The 23302-nt window shown below is 45.0% G+C and overlaps 2 protein-coding genes across 3 annotated transcripts in view; one reads left to right on the top strand and one right to left on the bottom strand.

The window, feature by feature from the left end:
• LOC142582838 (pro-neuropeptide Y-like) overlaps nucleotides 1–23302 on the top strand; it is a 283838-nt gene that overhangs the window by 132380 nt on the left and 128156 nt on the right. Inside the window, exon 2 of one of the 2 annotated variants that reach the window (XM_075692908.1) lies at nucleotides 4245–4306. The exons of the other annotated variant lie outside the window; for it this stretch is intronic. Coding sequence (XP_075549023.1) covers nucleotides 4290–4306 — 17 coding nt within the window. The 5' untranslated portion in view covers nucleotides 4245–4289. The remainder of the gene's footprint in view (nucleotides 1–4244; nucleotides 4307–23302) is intronic. 2 annotated transcript variants of the gene reach the window in all.
• LOC142582837 (uncharacterized) overlaps nucleotides 1–23302 on the bottom strand; it is a 212826-nt gene that overhangs the window by 152665 nt on the left and 36859 nt on the right. The gene's annotated exons all lie outside the window — the stretch shown is intronic.

Genomic DNA, 23302 nt, shown 5'->3' with positions numbered 1-23302 from the left:
GAGAACGGAAAGCAAGGCAAGGGCGTTAACCAAAACACTAGCCTAGTGTTCCTCACGTAAATTATGAGAGACAGGAAGGGGGGAGCGGTAGGGGTGTGACAGGCAGCTAGAATTTACCAAACGAGTATCTCGCTTCATTACTCCCGCACTTATTATGAGAAAGTTATAAGTTAACCCTGCATTTGTCCTGCAATCAATTAACCGAGCTCCAGGAAGTTTATGAGCATAGTTTACTGAATGCGCGCCTTGGGGGTACACACATGCCGCGGCTTAAGTACCCATATAAAATAAATTGGGCAGATACTCTTAAAACTGCTTGCGTGTGGCAATGCGAAAGCATTATAGTCGCTTTGGTGAAATGTTCTTTTGCTGCACGTTCCTTGGCCGCAGAAGCTCTCCTCTGCGTTTTCACTGCGCCTCAGTAAGGCCAAATGGAAACGCGCCAAGCGTCTCAACGCGCTCGCTTGCCCGCGATGAGCTCATTACTCGAAGGACCACTCAGCGGCATTCGAGTAAACATGCATGTTATTTTTTTTTTTACACGCTCATTTTACACACTTATGACGTGGCGCCACCTCCTATCCATTGGCTGCTCCGTAACGTGCCTCACGACGCACGCAGTAGGCATACATTTAGTCAACTAGAACTGTGGAGCCGCGGTGGCGCCGGGAAAGCGTGCCTTTCTGAAACCCGCGAGGTCCGGGTTCGAATCCCACACAGACCGGAAATTCACCTAATATTCTTTTCAGAGGCTTGTTTACAGTAGCCTCCGTGATGCATTTTTTATACGGTTTTATACTCTTTGCCGTTGGCCGTTTTCGGTACCATCATTCGGTCGCGCCGTCGACTATAACGCCGGATTTTCGCGTAATGGGGCATGTAATGCTTTCGCATTAAAACATGTGCTGCTGCAATATAGTGTTCAATGTCTTCCTTTGGTAGCATTAATGCTGGATATTCTGTCCACTGTACTTAATTTAATGCCTTCGAGAAACCTTTTTTGTTCTTCTTTTTCCTGTGAGGCCCTTTCCTTACCATTCAGAAAACTGCATCGTGTGTCTTCTGTGATTTGAAGTTATGATGCAAATGAATTTATACAATATTTATTTTATTGAATCCTATAAAATGCATTGGTATGAAGAGATTATTGCCTTCCTTAGCACTAATTTGACGCCCGCTGAGTGGAAAACTGACGTACCATTGCTCCTGCCCGTGGCGGTGAGTGCTTGCCCATTTTAAGGAAACTCTGTTGTCAATAGAAACAAACCATTAATGATGCCAAAAGTTCCAAATTACGTGATATAGACAGGAACATGTAGTTCAACTACACCAATAACGGCCAACAGCGCTCTGGCAACAATCCTTAGATTTTGCCTTGGTGCCGCAGTGTGTATTATATATTTTTTTTAACGAAATACGAAAAGAAGGTGACTCCACACGCTCATTTGAAGTTGTGGTTGAAGACACAGAGCACCTTTGTTTTAAGTGCAATAAATATTATACTCCATCGTGAGATACTTTCTGCAAAACCACACGTCCCGGAAAGGAGGCCAATTTAATTCGGGAACATCTCTGATATGTGGTGATTAGGAAAATTGGAACACAGTGCTGCCTGTCCATCAACACAGTTTCTTTTTTTAAAGAATCAGCAACAGCTTAGGTTGACGAAATCTCATCATTCTAATTCTGATGTTGGTCAAATGTTGCGTGTTTCTTTTCCGGATCGCTAATCTTGCTTCCGTGTTTTCTACTGTTCGATTTTCTGTGCTCGCGATTTTTGTGTTCGCAACGTGCGTCCTGCTATAGAACTTGCACCTGTTCGGGGCCATTTGTATCTTGGTGATGTTAGAACGGATGTAATCGTTTTTTTTTTCTCTCTCTCTCTTTTTGCTTGCTGCAGTTCTTGCGTTTCGTGCCGATTCATCATGTCAGCGCACGTCTGACGTTTGCGACATCTCTGACGCAGCTAATCAAAACGAAATTCACTCCTGGCCGAGGTATGTAAACAATCAATAAAACATGCCTTCTTTCTTCTCCGCAGTGGCCGTGGATTTCGCCTGTAAGTGGCTACGAACGCGTGCGGAGCTTTGCGAGTGGCGAACCTCTCCACGGCGTTGCGGCAGCTCATATTTGCGTCTGTCCATAAGCCGGGCGTGTCTCCAGTCAAACAGTGGGGGCGTTTCTATTGAATATTTTTCTTTTTCCTTTCTCGTTCAGTGTCGACGAGAGTTATCACATATTTAGTACGCGCAGCTGCCGTCGAAGAAGGAAAATTAAAGGTACAAAAGCTCGCAAATTTGTTGTCAAGAAAAAAATAAAAAGAGCGAGTGGATGGTCGAAATGAGGTCCCTTAAAATACACCACTCAACAAAAAAAGCAATAGTTTCGCGTTGCGGGGCAACTTCGAATAAGCGGCTTTCAATCTTTAATGACGAGGTGACGCCAGGGAGCGTTAATGTGCTGCGCGCGCAATTGTGAGTCCCTGCAGAGGAATACCGACGAGCTTACAAAGGTTCTTATCGGATGACTGAATTTCAAAGAAAGACCTGAGCGGATGCATCCGCAAGGGATCTGAAAAATAAAATTGAAGACGCTAAAGAATGTGCTCGTATATTTCACATGCCAGCAACACGGCACACACAGACAACGCTTAGCACTTCATTTAGTGGCATTAGATCGCAGGCCCTTCAGCCTCAGGAAGATCTTAGGTCCTTGGCCAATATACTCATCGCAAGGACGGGCGTTACTGCCCCTTCAAAGATTTCTAGAAGCGAGCAATATTCTCGAGAAGTATTGAGTAGAGTGTTTCAATGTGATAGCGCATTCTATGTTTTTCTTTTACCCGACTTTGGCCAATCCAATGCCTGATTTTCTTTCTAACTTTATAAGAATTTAATCCGTGATTTCTTATGTGCCCTTACTTTAGTCTCGCTAAGTCACCGGGCTTTGTGTTTACACTAGTGCACATATGCGACTGCACTTTGTGTTGTTATGATTTCACTATTGTTGTAATAACTCATTCTTTCTCTTTAAATTCATATGCGAAAAGAAGTAGCCGGCGCCAATTACAGGCGACAACATCTCCTAAATACCACATAATAATAAAAGAAAAGACAGTCCTTTACCCGCCGCGGTTGCTTAGTGGCTATGGTGTTGGGCTGCTAAGCACGAGGTCGTGGTACCGAATCCCGGCCACGGCGGCCGCATTTTGATGGGGGCGAAAACACGCCTGTACTTAGATTTAGGTGCACGTTAAAGAACTCCAGATGGTCCTAATTTCCGTCGTCCCCCACTACGGCGTGCCTAATAATTAGATCCTGGTTTTGGCACGTAAAACCCCATAATTTAATTTTAATCTTTAAGACCGTCCTTTAGTGACATAGATGAGATAACGTTATACAAATGACATTCATCAATTCGACTCTTACCTGAAGTTTAAAGCTGGTTCGAGTTGTCCGATGTCCGGATTAAATCGAACGTTTGTGGCTTTTCAACCTGGTTGATTTAGGCGAAGGGCGAAGCCAGCGACGTCGAAAAAACAGATGTCGAAGGTGTTTTAAGGAGAAGGATTGCCTGCCGTATATCTATAGATATGTATGTATCCACCGTATATCTACCAATATGGATGTATATGCAGTATATCAAAGACAAGTAGTTGTTTTCTTGCTATGACCTTATATATTACAGCTCACGCGATTTCCCACGCACCTAAATACAAGTTGAGCCTGCCTCCTTGGACAGTTAGAAAACAGTATTGGAGATTGTGATTCAGCTAATGCTAAACGTGCGAGGAGTCCACGTGTAGCTTCGTCAATTGTGTTTTGAACCATTTTTAAGCGATGCCTTTCTCAGAACTTTGTTGCACAGTGAAGGCGCCTTCGAGTCGAAATACTGGAATGCATTTGAAACCTGTCTCCGCAATTTGACGCCAGCTCGAATCTACTAACTAACTAACTAACTAACTAACTAACTAACTAACTAACTAACTAACTAACTAACTAACTAACTAACTAACTAACTAACTAACTAACTAACTAACTAACTAACTAACTAACTAACTAACTAACTAACTAACTAACTAAATAAATAAATAAATAAATAAATAAATAAAAGAAGACAAACGAGGAAAAGCTAATAGAATCGCTATAATGTTCATCTCTTGTTAGCATAAAAACGAAAACACATCAATAAGGTGGGTTACTCTGGGTGGATTAGAAACCCTGACTACGTTTTCTCGTACGCAGGCAATCTTCTCGTCGAGCATAAGGGCAGGCTGCTCGCTCTCCATCATGATTGGACAGCAAAAGTATGTAGCAATACTCTTGGCTTCTGAGCTGTTTGCAAGAAGGTATCTTCTTTGCCAGCGTCGTACGGAATCGGAACGAGACCTTAAGATGGGCCCTTACCGCTTAACCGTTTATCACACCCTATATCTTGTTTATTAAAGGGGGCAATACAGGAAGTTTGGGCTACTTAGGAGCCTGCTATCCCGAAAGCATAGCTAACATATGCATGCTTATTAAAAACTGCAAGACGGAAGAAATTGAATAAAAGGATTGTCACAAGCTCCCAAAATCGTGAAAAGTGATAGTCTCTAGACTTGCTCTATAGATATCCAAAGGTCGTGAAAGAGAAAACTGTGAATATATGCATGCGTAATATAGGGAATACAGGAACGCACCCATGATTGCTTACACGGGAGTGGCGAGATTCTGGGGCATCGCTTTTCGATCTGCTGTGCAGGTTTTCTATGTATCGATATGAAACTGGCATTCTTAAGTGCATTCTTCCCACTATTGTAGCGTCGATCCTCTGGGACAGGTTGACCTTTTCAACAGGATACCATAACTGATAAATATCGTGGACTATTCCAGGCACAAATCGAACGCTCGCTTTTGTCTGATCTTTCGTCCATCCGTGCGAATGGTTGTCAACGCCGACCCTCCAAGAGACCACTCTCAATCTTCTTAGTGACAGTTAGATTAAAGCTTGGGAGGATTTGTTGCTTCTTTTTCGTGTATTTCCCGTCGTAATTAGCGCAGCGGTGTTCGATCCACGATAAGAAACCGCGATAAGAGTTAATTGCGGTCTCTCCGTTCCAGCACGGCGGTTGCGACCTGAGGCACCGAACTGGTAATTGATTGTCGCGGGAAGCCATTAAACTTAATCTCTGCTCCTCCCCCATCGCACGAGGCTCGAACCATTTATTCCGAGAGCCATCCCGCGGTGGAGATTCTTAATATAGCTCCTGCTCTCCGGCAAAACGTTAAACTCTCGTAAGTGCCTAAATTTCGCGTTGATGAAATCAACCGTGACGTATCGGGCTATATATTTCCTTCCCATCCCACGTATGAACCATACGCGACATCTTTTTTTTTTTTCTGTCGTTTCATACTTGGAAAGCGTTCCTGCAAGTTAGTCGTTCGGTGACAAGGCAGAGAAAGGAAAGACCAAACCAAGCGGCGTTTCCAGATACTTGAAGTTCTGTCCCGGTGCTCTTATCTGCGTCAGCGAAATGGAATTATGATTTAGGACATGCGCTTACATAAATGGATTCGCTTCGTGTGGCAGCAGTGTGCTTCAAACGTCGGGAAGTGCTCAAACTAATGATAAAGCGAGGAAAACCGGACACGGTGCGTTATGGGACAACCTGCTCTCATTTTCGTTGCATAATCTTGGCGTGTTCTTGGCGTGATTAAAGTGCATCGTTTGTTCAAGGCATAGACTAATGCAATTTAAACTACTTCTGTAGTATGACATCTAGTTTCTCTGGTCGGGTGGTGTATTGGCTTCATGTTTTGTTTCATAATTGCAGCCGAGTACAATTTCACTTTTCCGCTCCTGTTCAACATGTTAAGCATGCTAAGTTAGTTATAGTCATCCATTTTTATTCGCTCAGGAGGCATTTCGCTTACATAATTATCGGGATCGGCCGTCCGAGGTAACGGCTGAAGAAAGTGAGGGCAACGAAATAAAGCTAGAAGAAAGCGGTCGTCGAATTTTGAAAGCCTTAAAGTGGCAATCAAGCGACATGTCGAGTGAAAAGCACCATGTTTGTCAGTACTACTGCGGCAACCGGACAGCTTTATATGCTGAGAAGACCAGCACTGAAACGGGACGACAGCAAGAGCGGGATGACGTGCTAACAATGTTGTGATTTTCTTGTGTGGAACAGTGGCCACTTTACCACTATACAACTACAACACTATACAGTGGGACAGTGGTGCAGTTGCACATGAGTATAGTGCTATACCGCCGCCCCGCAATGCCGCTATGCAAGTACATTGTGAAATGGAGTACTTTTGGCGCACAGTAATGGCTGAAAATGAATAAATGAATAAATTAAGATGCCGTGGTTGGTATATGCGCCCCATTGACAAAGACGAGGTCTAGGAAGACTGAAAAGTCAATTTCGCCTGATTTGTTGAAAAAAACGAGAAAGACGGTGGTACAAATGATGTCACCGACGAGTGAGCGAAAAAACAAAACAAATGTTTGGAGAAGTCGTCTGATGAAGAGAAGGCGCAGATCCAACGCAATGTGTATTTCTGAATGACACGAAACTCGTTTGAGTTAACGACGTAGCAGTATAGTAGCGGAGTACATCACCGTCTCGTCGCCTGTTACTGTTAAGGTGGCTGCGTTCTTCAGACTAAAGTGATATGTGGTGCTTATCGAGGAAAGAATGTTGATGAGTGAGGCAAACCTGTTCAGCACGTTAAATTGCAATGTCAGCGGTGATGTCGTGTGTCCTTGTTTCTTCGTTTCCCCTTATAGTGATTGTTCTTCCAGTACATATTTAAGTCGACACGCAATAAATAAAAAAAAAACAGTCGTCAGTAAGCGCCGGTTCGCCTGCTCTCATGTTGATCCTGTATTTTTTTTTACCTTTTTAGTGCTGTTACCTTCATGTTCTTGAATGTGCCAACCAGCCAAATTTAAAGCTCTACTGATGAGAGATGTATGCATATATGACAGCCTTGTCTTCATCATTAATCGCGAAACATTCTGCGAAAATTTATACTCTCACTTCCTGTAAAGATCTGGGTTCACATTGCATACAGTTTTTTCTCAGTCATTAAAAACGTTCCTTTGTTCCCTTAAATTATTGGGTTTTACGTGCCAAAACCACTTTCTGATTATGAGGCACGCCGTAGTGGAGGACTCCGGGAATTTTGACCACCTGGGGTTCTTCAACGGGCACCTAAATCTAAGAACACGGGTGTTTTCGCATTTCGCCCCCATCGAAATGCGGCAGGGATTCTATCCCGCAGCCTCGTGCTCTGCAGCCCAACACCATAGCCACTGAGCAACCATGGCGGGTTTTGTTTCTTTGTTCCTACTTGTGTTTATGTTCTGTGTACATCTCTTGCATTTCGTCCTCGTCACTGAATGCTCCGATCGGAATATGTGATGTAGTTATATAAAATTATAATAATATAGAAGTACTACACTTACCTAAATAGATTTAGGGCCTCACACACTTGTTTCACAGTGGCACATCCATTCGGCAGGATTGGCCAAGAATGGGCACATTCCAAGTGAAACGTACCTATTTTCACATGCCCAGTAGTCCAAGTTATCCATATGTGCTTTTGAATATATCTGGTGAGGAAACAGTGACTCCGTAGAAGAGGCAAAAAAAAGGCAATATTTTAAAACGTTGTGCTTAAGGCTATTTATTAAACATCGAGGGTGTGAGAAATACCAAAGTTACATATTGAAATAATTAGAATGCCTTGTTTCAGGCAATTTTTCACGTAAGGATGCGGAAGCAATCTTCATCTTCATCATTAATGTTTTTATCCGAATACGAAGGCAGAAGCTCGTTAGCTTAGGCTTAAAATATAAGATCGGACCTTCGCTGCATCTTAAACTTAAACTCAAGCACTGTGTTCTAAGCCTTCGTAATTTGAGACGAAAGAAAAGATGTTTCTCGTGCGCTATAATATAAGTCATTTAATTTCTGCTACACTCCAAAGCCGCTTAGCAAGTGTAGTGACTGCCCCGCGGTTTGGAATATTCATTACGTCGCGTGAATGAACTTGGGTGGTATGATAAGATGAGCGACTCGGCGCGGCTAAGGAGTGTTTCGCGAAGCCAACTCGCCAAAATCCTATCACCACACACGCATCGCCGACTCTTGAAATAACGTCATTAGCGCACATGCGCGATGCCAGAATATCTCGCTCATTCAGCCCCGCTTCCACCTATCTCATGAGGGTCGAGCGTAAGCTGCCTCAATGCAGCAAGTAATAGCTAGCTCCAAATCCTATACTAGGAAAGTTCGTGCGCACTAGGGATCAACATCCGTAAACTTCGAGGTAAGTTATCACGGCTCCACTGCGGCCGAGCCGATGCGGCTAGATCCTTCGATGCGGTGGACCAGCGTACATCTTAACGGCTTGCTTATCTGACCTCCTGATGCCGTTAAAACAGACCCGTAAGCTGCTAAGCGCTCGCACCTTACGAGCACTTCAATGAACGCCAGTAACTGAGCAATTACCGAGCGGAATTTACGATCGGGGATTGGCGCAAGTCAGGTGTAATGATCATGAACGCATGCCTCTCGCATGTGAGCTCTGTATAGAAGGATGCCTTTTAATTGCCGCTTGAGTGTGCCTCGTTGCGGCGAATTTTTTTTTTTACGCACCTAGATCACAGCGCTGTATGTAGCGTTTTTTTATAGCCTGCTCTAAGTTATTAAGGAAAAGAAGTGCGATAATGAGAGGACTCCTTCCTGCTGTTTCTTGCTCGGTTTCTTTCTCTGTTTGTTTTTCTAATATATACGCTTTTCCGCCTAACTATAAACATAAATACGTGTACATTATTGTGCGCTATTAGCGTGCTGTGTGCCGTGCGATAATAACGATAGACAAAATGAAAATTGGTGCCACAAGTTTAAGACATATAAACAATAAAGTTCCGGTAATCCACGAGCGCCGAGATTGGAGACGAATAAACTGCAAGTTACAGGCCAGTTATAACATGAATTGCGTGCCGCATTTCTGGCTGCGTCACTTGGTCAGTATGTTACCAGCGGCGTAGCAGAGGTCAGACACCAAGCATATAGCTCATATAGCCGGGAAATCACGCGTATGTAAGGGCCAGTGTTGTCAACCAAGGCTGAGCTCCGGTGTCACACAAAAGCGTGACGCCATGACATCACCCTGCGGCTAGCCATAGCCTCTGCTACAGAGAAGTCTCTGCAATAAATGTTTCATAATTGTGCCTTAACAATCATGGAGATAGTGGTCGTCCACACGGCAATACCTTCACCTTTTAAAATCAACAAAGTCCATCTTGATCAGCATGGAGCAAAGGGGTTTTCGATTGAGTAGCGTGGAAAACGGCTAGAAATAACAACCATTAGCTGATCGCGAGCACTCCGCAAAGGCCTCTCCAATGTTCTTCTACACGAGGAATTATTCAAAAGGTGGCCTATCAGAGGAAATAAATGTGCCATGCAACGAAAGACGCACTTCGTAAGCGTTTTCACAAGCGTACTAGACTGCACCGCAAGATCTCATAGTTGCGAGCGTCTTCACTTTGAAGCTCGTGCTTCTAGCGTCAAAACACGACAGAGTCTGTTAGGGCAATAAAAAGTGGGGAGCTACTGAGGGGGCTACTTCGTAAGCAACTACGCGCACCCTCAAGACTATACCGCAAGAACTCATAACTCCAACTGTCGTCACTAAGGAGAGACCGCGACAGACAAAAGCGGGGCCGCCGCTGCGCTTCTATATCAAACGCGACAAAGCGACAATCTCCCCAGCTCACGACGCCGCGTAGGACGCCGTTGGTACTCGTGCCCAACGTCGCTGCGGCGGGCTTCGAGAGAGAAACGTGGCTACGATGAATGGTCGCAATATACGGGGCTACGCTTTTGTCGGCTCACGACCGGCATTGCCGCTTGCCTGCTCCGCCTCGCCTCCGCGCCGGCTGCGTTTTCTATGCATTTATTTTTCTGTGCTACGAACCTCTGCGTTTGTTTCTTGCAGGCCACATGCCAGAGAACGGTGCAAGAAGAGACGCTGAAGCCGTTGACCCCTGCATTCATATGATCTTTCCTCCTTGTTCCACCGTCTTCTTTGTTCCACCATTTTCCCCCCCTCTATATTTTGCTTCAAACTCCGTGTAACACAGCGTGCGCAGCAGTATTTGAAACGCAAGAACCGACGAATCACGGCCCCTGAGCTGTCGCCGCTTCCCATTTTCTCGACGCGCCAGCGAAGAACAAAAGCGAAGGCTATACAAGCTCCGAAGCTGGTTCGGCAAGCACTTTACATCGCTTCAGTATCGCGTTCCCAGGAAGGCTGGAAGGAAGAGAGGCAATCACACATGAAGACATCACCGCGTGAACACTCTTCTCTCAGCTCGTTCACTTCGTCCGCGACACCCAACTACAGCCTCCGCTGCGTAGTGCTCGGTGGCATGTGAGTAAAGTAAGAGCTCGAATGGCGAGGAAGCAAGCCTTAACGCCCAAAGACAAAATCGCACAAAGTAAAGACGGAACCTTGTCGAGCGCTTTAAAGCTCGTGTTTCGTGTCCGACGCGAGACGTCGAAAACCATTTATTCTGGCGTCCGCCCGTCGCGTTATCCGCGGGGCGCTTCGGCGCGTGTGATTTCTAGCAGTGCCAACGCAGTCACTTCACCCGAAGGCGTCAGTCGGGATAAAGTGTCTCGCGCGCGAACGTCCAAAGCGATCGGGCTGGGAAGGGTCTGGTCTCCGTTGTTTTGAAAGTCAACTTTGCATGGCTCTATTCATGTGATGAGAAGTGCAGGAAAATAAGAAGGCAGAAAACGTCAACTTCTGTGTGGTGCCTTGCGATATATACTGTATACGCGCCCATCCTACGGGGATTTCTTATTGAAACTCTACTTTATGACGTTAACCAGGCGGTATATGCGACTATAGTATCGTAATATGTTGTTGCTGGTGTATTCTGTGGCGTTATCCGAATGTTTTTTTCTTTACTCTAAAGAACATTGCATTTTCTTATAGTTTGTCACATCGCCGAGTTCAGGTAAGCAGCTTTGCAAAGCTAACCTACCACACTGTAATGAAAGCCGGAAAAGAAAGAACTGCAGATTCAAGTGAATGCAAGCCCATGATAGCCCAACCAATAAATAGATAATAGTGGAAATGCAACTTTCTTGTTCGGCACCTCCTGCACTTACGGCAGCTGCTCGACGTCCGTGCTTTCAAATTTGCTTAGATCCTCCCATTTAAATTGAATATTATATATGCATGCACTTCTCTTCCCCAGTGCAGAGTAGCAGACTAGAGCGCAGTAGCTCAGGTCGACCTCTCTGTCTTTCCTATCAATAAATTCTATTCATTCAGTCCTAAACATGAAGTCAATGAACAGTGAAGCCTCTTTGTATTAACTTCAAATCTATCTTCAGTAGAGTTTACGCAATTAGTAATATTATTATTGGTATTATTATTTATTACCCATGGTTTGAGTTGTGGTAGATAGTAGGGGCCCATTAGACGCTGTTTACTTTGACCTAAGTAAACCACTTCCTGTACTTTACCATGTTCTCCTAATTACAAAGTTCAAGCAAATGGACATGCCTTCTTCCATCACTACCCTTGTCATCTAATTATCGGAGCAATAGCTCTTGCTTCGTTGGCATTCATGGACAGCGCTCCGTTAACTATGAGGTCAATAGCGGATTTCCTCAAGGCTCTGTTCTTGGCCTTCTTCTCTTCTTACTGTTTGTACTTGACATTTTGTCAGCAATTCAACACTCATCATCCCTTTAATATGCTGACGAATTAAAGCTATTTAAGACTGTCGACAATGTTCTCGACTGTAGTGACCTAAAAAAGACAATTTTTCTTTCTGAGACTGGTGCAAAGAGCCCTCGCCAATAAGCTACCTTTAAATGTTTGCAGAACCATGGTATTAAGTTACACGCAGAAAACATAGCAAGTACAATTTTCGTACACTGTTTGTTATGCTCCATTGCTCAGGGCCAATGAAATGAAATATCTTTGGTTTGTACGTTGACAAAAATGGCCATGCTTCTCTTCACGCGCTATATATGTGAAACAACATGCCCTTCGCTCTCTTGGTATTGTTTGTCGTGCACTGTATGACTTCCCCTCCCCTGTTGTCTTTCTGAAATGTTATTCTACTGTGTGCCTTTCACTATTAACGTCTGCCTCTGAAGTTTGGGGGCGGAACATGCAATTCAGATTCTGACCTCATTGAATGCGCCGAGAATAAATTATATCTATTTTCAAGCACCGCTTTTGCCGTACTGGCGGCTGTAATCCATCCATCTCAGATGTACCTCAATTCGCCCCAATGAAAATCAAGATTTATTGATCAAACCTTTTCATTCTTTATAGGCGGGCTCATGGCACTATACATTGCCCAAAGCTTCATGATTATATGCAGTTTTTCGTACCGCATAAGTAAATGAGACAGCATTCTGCGTTTTCTGCGTGGCCTTGTTGCAGTAGTCACTGTCCTATGGCTCGACTTTATTAAACATGTGATAAGTATTCTGTCTTGATTGACACATGTCAGAATTTATTTCCTGTGTTCTATACATATGCAGATGATTATGTTGTATGATTAACTCCCTTTTACGCCGGCATCCACATTTCCTTTTCCTCTACTTTCTCTTCTTCAGATTATTTCGTCTGCCACATTTGAGTTTCCGGTACATGGTGTTTTGCGTATTACTTTTAAGTGCACAAGTACAAAGGTTCCGTGGCTGTTCCTGGGGACTACAATTAAACATTTGAATTTTTTTTCGAAGTGGCTGAGTACATCTAAGCTTTTCATTTAGTCGACCACTCACTGCATCTGGTCAAGCTTACGCACTTCAGTGTTCACTCGTAAGCTGTCAATCTCTTACCCAGTTATCTTATCGATAGGTCACGTTTTGTTAACGTCACTTGCCAAACGTCATCTTTTTTACATGGCACCTAGGGGCACCCCTCAAGGATCAGCATTACGACGCATCCTTTCACTTCATTAATGACGTCCTTTCCGCTATTCCTAATTCTTCTTTCCTTCTATGTGCTCGTAACATCAAGATTCTTCAGAAAATTGACACTGCTGATGACCGTCACATCCAGCAGTCTGACCTGCTTTCTTTTTCTAAATGGCTCAATGATGATAAACTCACCTTGAATGCTGCTAACACCAAAGTCATGGCTTTCACTCGCAAAACAGCAAGGATTTCTTTTTTCTTTTTCTTTTTGATCGGGAGATTCTGTATCATTGTGCAAGTTGTGGGAGATAAATAATCTAGGGGTACTTTTTGATGCAAAGTTACACTTTTCTTTTGACGCTAAACACGTCACAATGTGGGGTATGCGCTCTCTGGATTTCGTTTGCAGACTCTCGAGAGAATTCAATTCTCCTACACCGTGCGGCAAGTTGTACCCAACAATCTGCCTTCCTCAACTCGAATACGCATCGGTCGACTGGAATAGCATTTCTAAATCCAACAGTGGTGTTACAGATGGGGTTCAGAAAAAATTTCTAAGCATAGGTCGTCACCGCTTTGCCAACACGGACATTTGACCTTGTTATAGCACTGTTGCATTATTTGTCATTGCCCTTATTTCGCTGCCGGCGTAATTGTGCTGACCATATGCTTCTTTTCACACTCCTTCACAGTATCCTCAACTGCCCCGATCACCTCAGTTGTATCATGTTTCGTATACCTCGTAAAATCACCAGAGAACATAGACCTTTCCATGTTCTCGCCTGTCATCCCCAACACTCAACCGTCGTGAGAACACTGAATTTTTATAACGCTTAGTTTTATGATCTCGATATTTCTCAGAACTAGCTGTTATTGTTATTTTCCGAGCTTTGCGTTGTTGTTTCATAGTTTCGTACTTTGTTTAAACGCCTTTCTCCCTTTTTCTTTTGTATTTAGTTCGCGCTTTCTTTTATCCACACTCGACCTTTCATAATAAGGCAGAAATACTGTGATTGCTTATTTTTGTATAAACTAATTCACAACCACTTCTCCTGTCCGCGTTACTGTCAGCTGTAAGGTTCTGCGTGCTTCGCCCTAACCTGCCTGATCCTAGCAATGTCCACGTGAATTCTTCTTGCACCTCTAACACTATAACACATGTTGTAAGACAACAAACTAACTTGCGTGATGATCTTGATGTATTCAGTTCTACTATTTGCTCGTATCTGACTTCTGTCTCTAAAATAATTCGATTTTTGTTGTACGTTGTACCACTGTTGTTTGAGATATTCTGTTTTGTTTTTCGGTTTTAAGTTCTTTGTGTAACACAAGTGCACCAATATTAAGGCGTAAAGCTGTTCCTGGGCACTTTAAGCAAATAAATAAATAAATAAATAAATAAATAAATAACAATTTTTCTTTAATTATGTGTGCTACTCACGAGTTACTTTCATGTTCAAAGACACCGCAACCCGTCCTGCCATCATTATTTTTCTCCTATTCTATAAGTTGCACAAAGGAATGACGTCCTCAACGTAATTTTCGTAGGAGAAGCGCGAAAAGTACGCAGCACACGTAGAATGAATCTCGGCCTATGGCTTCGCAATAAATGAGCCCTCGCTACTTTGTTTCCCACGCACTATGTTTCCCGCGTCCGTCAGGAGAAAAAGAAAACGAATAGAAATAAGGAGAAAAGGGGGACCTCAGCCTCCTAACTCAGGCAGCCTCCAGGCCGCTCAGGCAAGCCTCGTCCGGGACCAGTGATAGGCTATCAAACGCCTTCCCGTTTGCCGCCACAACGTCAACAAGCACAGCGAAGGCGCGAGCGGGGAAAGAACAATCAAGGTCGCTTCGGAGGCGGCAGTCAGAGATGACTACGTTCCTTCCGGGCCGGCCACACCGCGCCCAAACCACCGCAAACTATGGAAAAACAAAACAAAACGATATATATATATATATATATATATATATATATATATATATATATATATATATATATATATATATATATATATATACGAATGCAGTAAGCGTTTCTCTGGTGAATAGAGGGGGTAGGGAAGGGAGGCACACAGGATATAGCTCTCGCAAAGTGCAGGTACGGAGAAGACAATAAAATATAGGGAAAATAGGGAAGGGGTAGAGGCTGCGAAAGGGCCCATCTAAACCACTCGGGTGCTAAGGGAACACCGAGGCAGGAAAGCACACAGAGAAAGCGAGATATAGAGATACAGAGCGAGGGAGGTGCCCGAGGCTGGAGAAAAGATCACACACTGGGGTGAAATGGGGAGGTGGGGAGTCGGGAAGAAAAAGGACAAAATCTAAAGTGGCGGTAATAAGAAGATGAACTGGGCGCCCACGTGCGAAGAGGCAGATGCATACAGCTCAAAAAGGGGTAACAGTACGAAGGTTATAGCAGCGAAAATATAAATGATAAAGTAGGGAAATGCTGCACAAGAAGAAACGAAACCGTAGGAATTAAAGGGACAAAGAGAAACAAGGCAATACCTCGGGTGCGTTGGGTATGACCACAAGAGAGCTGAGGCGAAAAAAAAGAGAAGAGGTAAATAGGGAGACTCTTCGTTGGAACGCGTAGGTGTAAATAGACGGGGGAAAGATGGGGAAATAAAAGAGGGGGGCATGAGAGGATGAAAAGGAAGGTGGGGGTACGGGTGACGGAAAGGAAAGGGTGTCCGGGAATCGAGCGAGCTGGACAACGCGTAGGCCGCCGGTGCGCGCGGCGAACGCGGCGTTGGCCCGGCGCCGAAAACAGCGGCAGGCCCCTCCCAAAAATCGTTAGGACGCCAGGGTCGCAGGCAGGACGCGCCAGCAGCGTGGTCGACTGGCGCACCAGCAGACCAGCAACGCGACATGCAGCTGTAGCCGGCTCGGGTGCGCGGTATCGTGTTCGACAGCGCGAGGGAATGGCAGTCGCTGTCCTACTTCGTTTTGGTGACCTTCCATTAGCGGAAAGAAAAAAAAATATTTCTGAGTATTTATCCTTAGGAACTTGGGTTATTGCTTTTAGCTGTTATCATTCCGCCAGAAAATCATTTTCGCGAGAAAAAAAACATGTATCATCATCATCATCATCATCATCATCATCATCGTCGTCGTCGTCGTCGTCGTCTTCGTCGTCGTTGTCGTCGTCTTCGTTTTCTTCCTGGAAATCCTCACGTTGATGGTATCAAGTCCAGGAAAGATGGGTAGGGCGACGGCTATACGCAGGCGAGCACTTGAGGATCTTGTACCTACAGGATGGAAAGGAACAATAGCCAACACAATCCCTGCAGGTTTTTCAAAGCGCGTGTCAGTGCATCTCTTCATGAGGCTTTCTTTCGGGCAGTGTTCTACTACATTCGCTTGCTGCAAAGAGGGGCAGCCGCTTCACACACTGGATCTTCCAGTCCTGATAGCATTATTGCGCATATTGAAATGAAAGCGTAGAAATTAAGTGAGCGGTCTATTGCGAAGACCACTAAGGTGTGAACTTCCAGAACAAAAGTAGCAATAAACGCTAATTAGAAGTAAACAATAAGCAGGAAGTACGACACCAGCCGCAGGATCAAGTACACCTTACGGAAAATTTACTCTTTCATTAGACATGTGCAGCATCAGATATGTATGTGTGAACGCTGCGCATTCCCAGCAATATATGTAACGCAGTATGTTTGATCTAAGTCTTAGTTTAGCTGCGATTGTTTTACTATTATTTCTTTTTATTTTGTAGCAGCTGGTTATCGCACACAGTTCAGAATTTGTTACAGAAAGCTATGCGAGGCTTAAGTAATAACCGGAGCTTCCATTTTATTGTCCTTATTTAACGTAGCACGCGAGGGACAACACAAAAAGGTCACTAAATAGTGTGTGAGCACCACGTCACAGGTACACAAGTATCTTGTTGACAGGAAAAAGGAAGTGGAGAAAGAATTATAGCTTGCTTCACTTTCTGGTTCAATGAGTTATAGTCACTCTGAGCGTAAAATATTGTACGTTTGGCACGCTTGAAAAACCCGCTAATAATGCCTGGCATTCACATTCTCAATACGAAATAAATTATTTTGTTAAATGCTGAAATGGCGATGATAATGCAAGGCTCGTTGACTTTTTCCTGAACAGGTTTTCAAATTTGATATTAAGAAATGAAACATGCGCGAAAGTTTAATCTTCAATATAGAAAGCGTTCCGCTAATTACTGTCCACTTTCTGCCCTCTAACTGAAAGTTCCAGAAAGAAGAAAGTTGAATGCTTCGGTCCTCAAGTAAATTTTCGTTATGAAAGTTTAATAACCACAACTCAAAAAGAACACAGACGGTGTAGTACAACCTATATCAATGACGAGAATTCCTCCTTGTGATGTCACTGAAATTGTCATAAATCGCCTTTTCAAAATTCCGAAGTCACAGGCACCTTTCCCTTTTCTCTCTCCTCCTGAAAGAAGCATCATACTTTAGAGACGCGCTAGGTTTCATTAAGTCATATACTATTTCGACTGATAGATATAGGCGAGGGAAGATGTTTTGTAACTGTTCAAAGAAAGTAAATCCTTGTTTTATTTGTTTTTGTTTTTCTAACCACGAGAAAAGCAGCCCATTCTGCTCTTGGCAATGAATTACAGCAACATGCCTATTGCTTCGTGGTGAATAAATTCTAACCCCTTCTGCCTGACTCAAGTTTCACTTTTCATTATCAACCCAGGTTCTGTACCATGTACGTAGTGCGTGAAACCACCTATTATTTTACATGGTTTATCCGTCCTTCGTGCCAGACCATGGTGTACAAAAACCGTAACGTTACTCTTGATGTAGCCCTTGAGATAAAAAATCAACCACTGCTACTAACGGTAACGTTATGATAAATCCACCACGCAACACTGGTTTCTACCGAATATGACACAACAAGCCCTATCAGAATTCCCCATTCGTACAACTTTTCGCGTCCGCAAGGAGTGTCTGTCATTGGCGGTAACAATTGGCCGGCGCCAACGCTTGCGGATCACTTTAATGTACAAGTTGCTTTGTGAATTTGTACCCTGTGCATGTATGTACTGGCGCTGTTGATGAAAATATTCCTTCTATTGCCCCTTAATTTTAATCTTTGTTCCTGTTATCTCATCACGGAAAATGGCACAAGCACAACGTGGTGAATGGTCTACTACTGGCCGCTTCTCAACTTTGTGTAAGTAGTCATGGCCAGAAAATGCTCCTGTCACTTATTTACTCCATTTCAACCTTACTTATTGCAAATTTTCATTTCATGTTCTCTACATCATCCCTCACAGGTTTTAACTCCAAGTGATAATTTGTGCTTTGAGGCTATGTGGCACTATGCAGTTCCGTTAGCACCTCGCGCTTGCTGTCTTTGCGTTTTCTAGGACAGAAAGTACTACGCTCCTGGTAATCTCTACTTTAAGCAAGACCGATACATTAGACAGTTTTAGCAGAATGTTTTCTGCTCCCCGCTCCGCTCTGGCACACCCGCTCCGCCCCAGTGGATGAACGGAAAAAATCTGTTTCAGCTGAGCGTTCACGCCTTCGGCGGGCGTGCAATGGCATGCTGTGCCACCTGGTGGTAGAAGAGACAACAACCAAAAGCGTTTCTTTAATGTTGCAATTTTTGCTAAAACTATTGTAAGACATCAGTCGTACTTGCCGTCAGAATTTACGCCCGCTACACGATTGGCAGATCCATTGTGGTGTCTGCACCGGCCGCAAGTGCAACTGACAATTCCAGGAATCAGGAAAAAAGCTGGAGCGCCATTGCAAGCTTTGAAACAAGCAACTTTGGAGCACATTCACAACGTGCACAGATTCCGGCAACATGTATAAACAGATGGTTCAGTAAAACTCAACAGCTCTGCTGCTGCAGTCATCATCCCGGCACAATCTGAGAAAATCAAAGTAAGAACTTCATGTGTGACCACTTCGACGGGTGCAGAACTCGCGGCGCTCCGTGCTGCACTTGATTTCATTAAGCAGAAGCCACCGCAACAATGTACAGTCTTTAGTGACTCCAAGGCAGCCCTTCAGTGCATCCGAAGCCCAATGCGCCACGGACCGAATGAACAACTCGCCTCAGAAATTCGGCACATATATCATCAAAGCTATGACAAGGGACACGACATATTCTTTCAGTGGCTTCCAGGTCATTGTAACATCAGCGGGAATGACCACGCCGACGAAGCCGCCCGATCTGCACATGAAAGTGGTCAACGAGTATTCATTCCGCTTTCGCGCACAGACGCTGCGGCTGAGCTGCGATTGATGTCCCGTGAGTGTACTTTGCCCCTGTGGGACTCAAATGTTTTCACCATGTGTCAGTTGCGTTCATTGTCTCCGGACATACGGATGCACCTCCCGCCTGGATTACCACGACGTGAACAGACCATGCTCTACCGTCTGTGGCTAGGCGTTGCCTTTACAAACACCTATGCTTTCCTCATAGGAATGGCCAACAGCCCCACGTGCGACACATGTAACATCGACGAGACGCTCGCGCACATTATCTGTGTCTGCCCGCGATACAGTGCTGAGAGACAAGTGATGTGCAGAGCACTGGACCAGTTGGACAATCGTCCACTGTCAGAACTAAAAGCTTTAGGCCAATGCTCCGAAAGAACATCTGCGTTGAAGGCCTTACTCGCGCTATTAAGGTTCTTGTGGTCTACGGGGCTTCACGACAGACTCTAAAAATGCCGCCCCCTACCGCTGTGTAGAGTACGCGCTCTGTTCGTGCTTGTCTTCCTTTCTTTCTATCTCCCCCTTCCACTCTATTTCTCTTTTTCTCCCCCTTAACCCTTCCCCCCGCGCAGGGTAGCCAACCGGAACTACCTCTGGTTAACCTCCCTGCCTTTCTCTGCATTATTTTCTCTCTGTCTCTTTAAAACGATAATTGGCGGTCTTTTTCTTCTTTTTCATTTTTTCTTTCTGTTTTTACCTGGGCGGCTGCACTGTCACACGAAGGCTGCGAGGCTGCTCTGAGTCGACGGCGCCTCATGTAGCACTTCTGTACTCGTCAACAAATCGTCGTATTCCCAACCATGCTTTTGGCGTCGAGTTTTTACCCTCATCTCGTTTCGTTAGCCACTCTGTCAAAGGTACAAAGCGTGTACCTAGCAGATCAGCCAACCCGCGGCTAAGCTAGCCACCCTACCGCGGCAGTGGCGGCAGCCATTTTGTATTTTCGTTGGTCTCGCTCGCCGCGCTTGCGCGCTCCGCTCGGCGAGCTATCTGGCGGAACGAAGGCGCCCGTCCGCTCAAGCGCTCGCGGCTGACTATTCGGCGCATGCGCACTTGCGCCCCCGCTCGCTGGCTGAGCGGAGCGGAGCGAAGGAAACGTTCCGCTGAAAATGCCTCTTGCTTCTTTTTCGTTCGATGCTTTTTTGTTCTTCTTAGTGTCTGATGCGCCAATGCATGGCTGGATGTGCTGCGACTACCTAAATGGAGCGGCACTCAAACGAAGGACAAAGGTTCTAAAGAATCAATTCACAATTTTGGTGGGGGTGGTGGTGGTGGTGGTGGATTGTAGCAACAGGCGGGTGTAGCCTGGCGATCAAGGCCGGCGATTGCTTCCCACGAGCGTCCCTTATAATACCGCTGAAGGGTTTCCCCATACGTTCATCAAACCAGTCTCTCTTAAGCATTCGATAAGAAGACGTGAAGTTTCTTTGCGGGCTATAAATTCACATACAGTACAGGGAAGAAACAACTATCCTAGTCCGTTTTAATTCACAATATTAAAACGGACTAGGATAGTTGTTTCTTCTCTGTACTGTACCCATCGCAGTTTTCTCGAATGTCGTCAGTCCAATTTCAAACCAACCGCCACTACGACCAAGATGGGCTGAACGTAATGTTGCCAACTCCCGAGTGTACGAAATCGAGACGGAAGGGGAGGAGGGCAGGGGGGGGGGGCGCGATTAATGTCCCTGTCAGTGCCAGGAGCCGCCAGTCTGAGACTGTATGTTCAACTTGGTTGCACATATTTTTTGGCCTCGAGTGTACCATATCGCGATTTAAAACAAGATGGTCAGTAGTTACCTGGCTAACACGGATACCATTATACAGAGGTGCTGTAATGGTTAAGGCCTGCAACAAAACAAAAACCACATCGAAAAAAAACTACATTTATGTTTATACACTATAACAGCAAACAAAAGAGCGAAAATTTCGAGCGAGCTGTCAGGCCCTATAGAAGAGAAATCTGATTCACTGATTATTATTCAGTAGAAAAAAAAATGCAATGTAGTGAAGTCATTTAGTGGTCCTGACTGTGCGCAGTAGAGAATCGGGACGTTTGCTCGAAAGTTAGGGCTGTCCTGCTCAATTTGGGGACCGTTAGCAACCCTAGCTGAACGCCGCTACAGTTAGGCGTCGAGACCTTCCAGTTCGCCCCGGAGACCCGTTCCATTTACCACATGAAAAAGCAGCGTCTACGCAGTCGGGCCCGGGCGCAGGTGTACGAGCTTCCGTGTGTGCAGGTACAGGGAAAGGAGGCCCGCTTGATGAAAGGGGGAGGGGCTACTAGCGGAGAAAGGAGGAGGCGGAGGGGAACGGTGCTGCGCAGTGGCGTGCGCGATCGGCACCAATCCAGCGCCGCTCTGCCGTGTCTCCCGTACCTCGCGCCGAATCCGGCGTTGACCGCGGTGGTAACCGCAATCGTCACGCTCTGAGTCCTCTCCGCACGGGCGATATTACACCGCTCGATGGCCGAGAGCCAAGCCAGATCGCGTCGCGGTCGACCGGCTTGCACCGGAGTCTGAATCATGGATTGGGTTTCGTGCAGACCGCGGGAAGAGCGAAGGCGAAGACAGTAGATTAGTGGTCGCCTAACGCCGGCGGCTGCCGGCAGCTTCCTAGGACTTGAGATGAAACAAGGCTACCTGCCACTTTCTGTCCTCCGAAATAAAATAAAAAGATAGGGGGTAGGTGCCCAATCTCTAGAGTGCTATAGGCACAGAAGTCATATCATAAGAAGCCAACAAACTATGACTATGACTATGACTGTATGACTAATAAAAATCGGGCCCTTCGTTTAACCCCCTTTCTTCTCGTTTATAGGCACGGAAGGTCATCCGAATAAAGAAATAGAGAAACAGTTTTGTGCATTGGAAAGAATGTTGCGCATTCTATATTTCATCATCTTATTTTCCGAGCCACGTTAACGTTGTTATCTCCTAAGACAATGAGGGCGGCACTGAGCACTATTCTGAGCTTTCCGTCTGGAAAAAAATTGCTGTGCATTATCTTTGCAGTGCTTTCCCCTTTCTGAGGCATTTGTAGTAGTTCACATTTACCACGTCGTGACTGGACCTGATTATGGACTCTACGAGCATTGTGCTTGACCGCAAGCGTGGCTTTGAATAGATATTTGCTCTTCGTTGGGCACAACTTGTGTAGCACATCATTCGCCAACGCTATCGCTTATTTTTTTTCTGCTTGCAACCTTCTGTTGGACGTTGCGTAACGTTGCCAGTAATGCTGCAGCCGAAAATTAAGATGCTTCCCATTGGTAACAACTGGTGATATTTGTCTTTGCGCGGACGCCACCGCTGAGAGTGCGCTCACTATGGTGATTGGCCGGCACCTGTCCGTGTGAATAGCTCGAGTATAAGTCCATATTTTATAGTTTACATAGTTCTATAAACTGTTTTAAGAATGCGGGCTATGATTTTATTTCGTCTTTCACTCAAATATATTAACCATAGCCATTTAAATCGAAAGGATAAGCACAGAAACAAAATAAAGATGAGAATAGGATTATACATGAAAACAAGACACTCGATTAGTGCCATTAACCACACTGACAATGCTTGTGCAGAAGCAGGTGTATACAGTAGAATCTAATTGAACATAACTTCAAGAAACCGGAAAATTCTCTGATGAACAGAGAGAGAGAGAGAGAGAGAAGCTTTTATTGTTTAAAAAGATTTTTGTGGAATGGTCAGAGTTACTTTAGTTTAGCGTCACACTGGCCTCGGCCGCCCACTCAACCTGCTTTATGAAGGACTGCTGTCCCGCCAGGTCTGAGCGGGTTGGCTGTGCCTGCCCCTATTTCATTGTTTGGCGTGTTTTATGAAAACTTAAATTATAAAATGCCATGTTCCCCAGTCGCTACAGCCCGAGTGCCCGTGGTGCGGCGGCACACCAACACTACAACATATTAGATGGGATTGTGCTGAAGAGAAGTTTTTCTTACTAAGAAAGATGCGCAAAGGTGCAACGCCTATTGTGTCGTACACTCTCTTAACACTGTCAGATATATGAAGCAGACAAATGTGAACGTGGCAAGTCCTTTGTTGGCTACTGGATTGACTAAGCTCCGTTACTCTTGGCTTTGATAAGG

This window comes from Dermacentor variabilis, chromosome 5 (assembly GCF_050947875.1).
Source record: "Dermacentor variabilis isolate Ectoservices chromosome 5, ASM5094787v1, whole genome shotgun sequence".
NCBI lineage: Eukaryota > Metazoa > Arthropoda > Arachnida > Ixodida > Ixodidae > Dermacentor > Dermacentor variabilis.
Note: the sequence above shows the minus strand (reverse complement) of the source record. Positions and strands in the feature narration are given on the sequence as shown.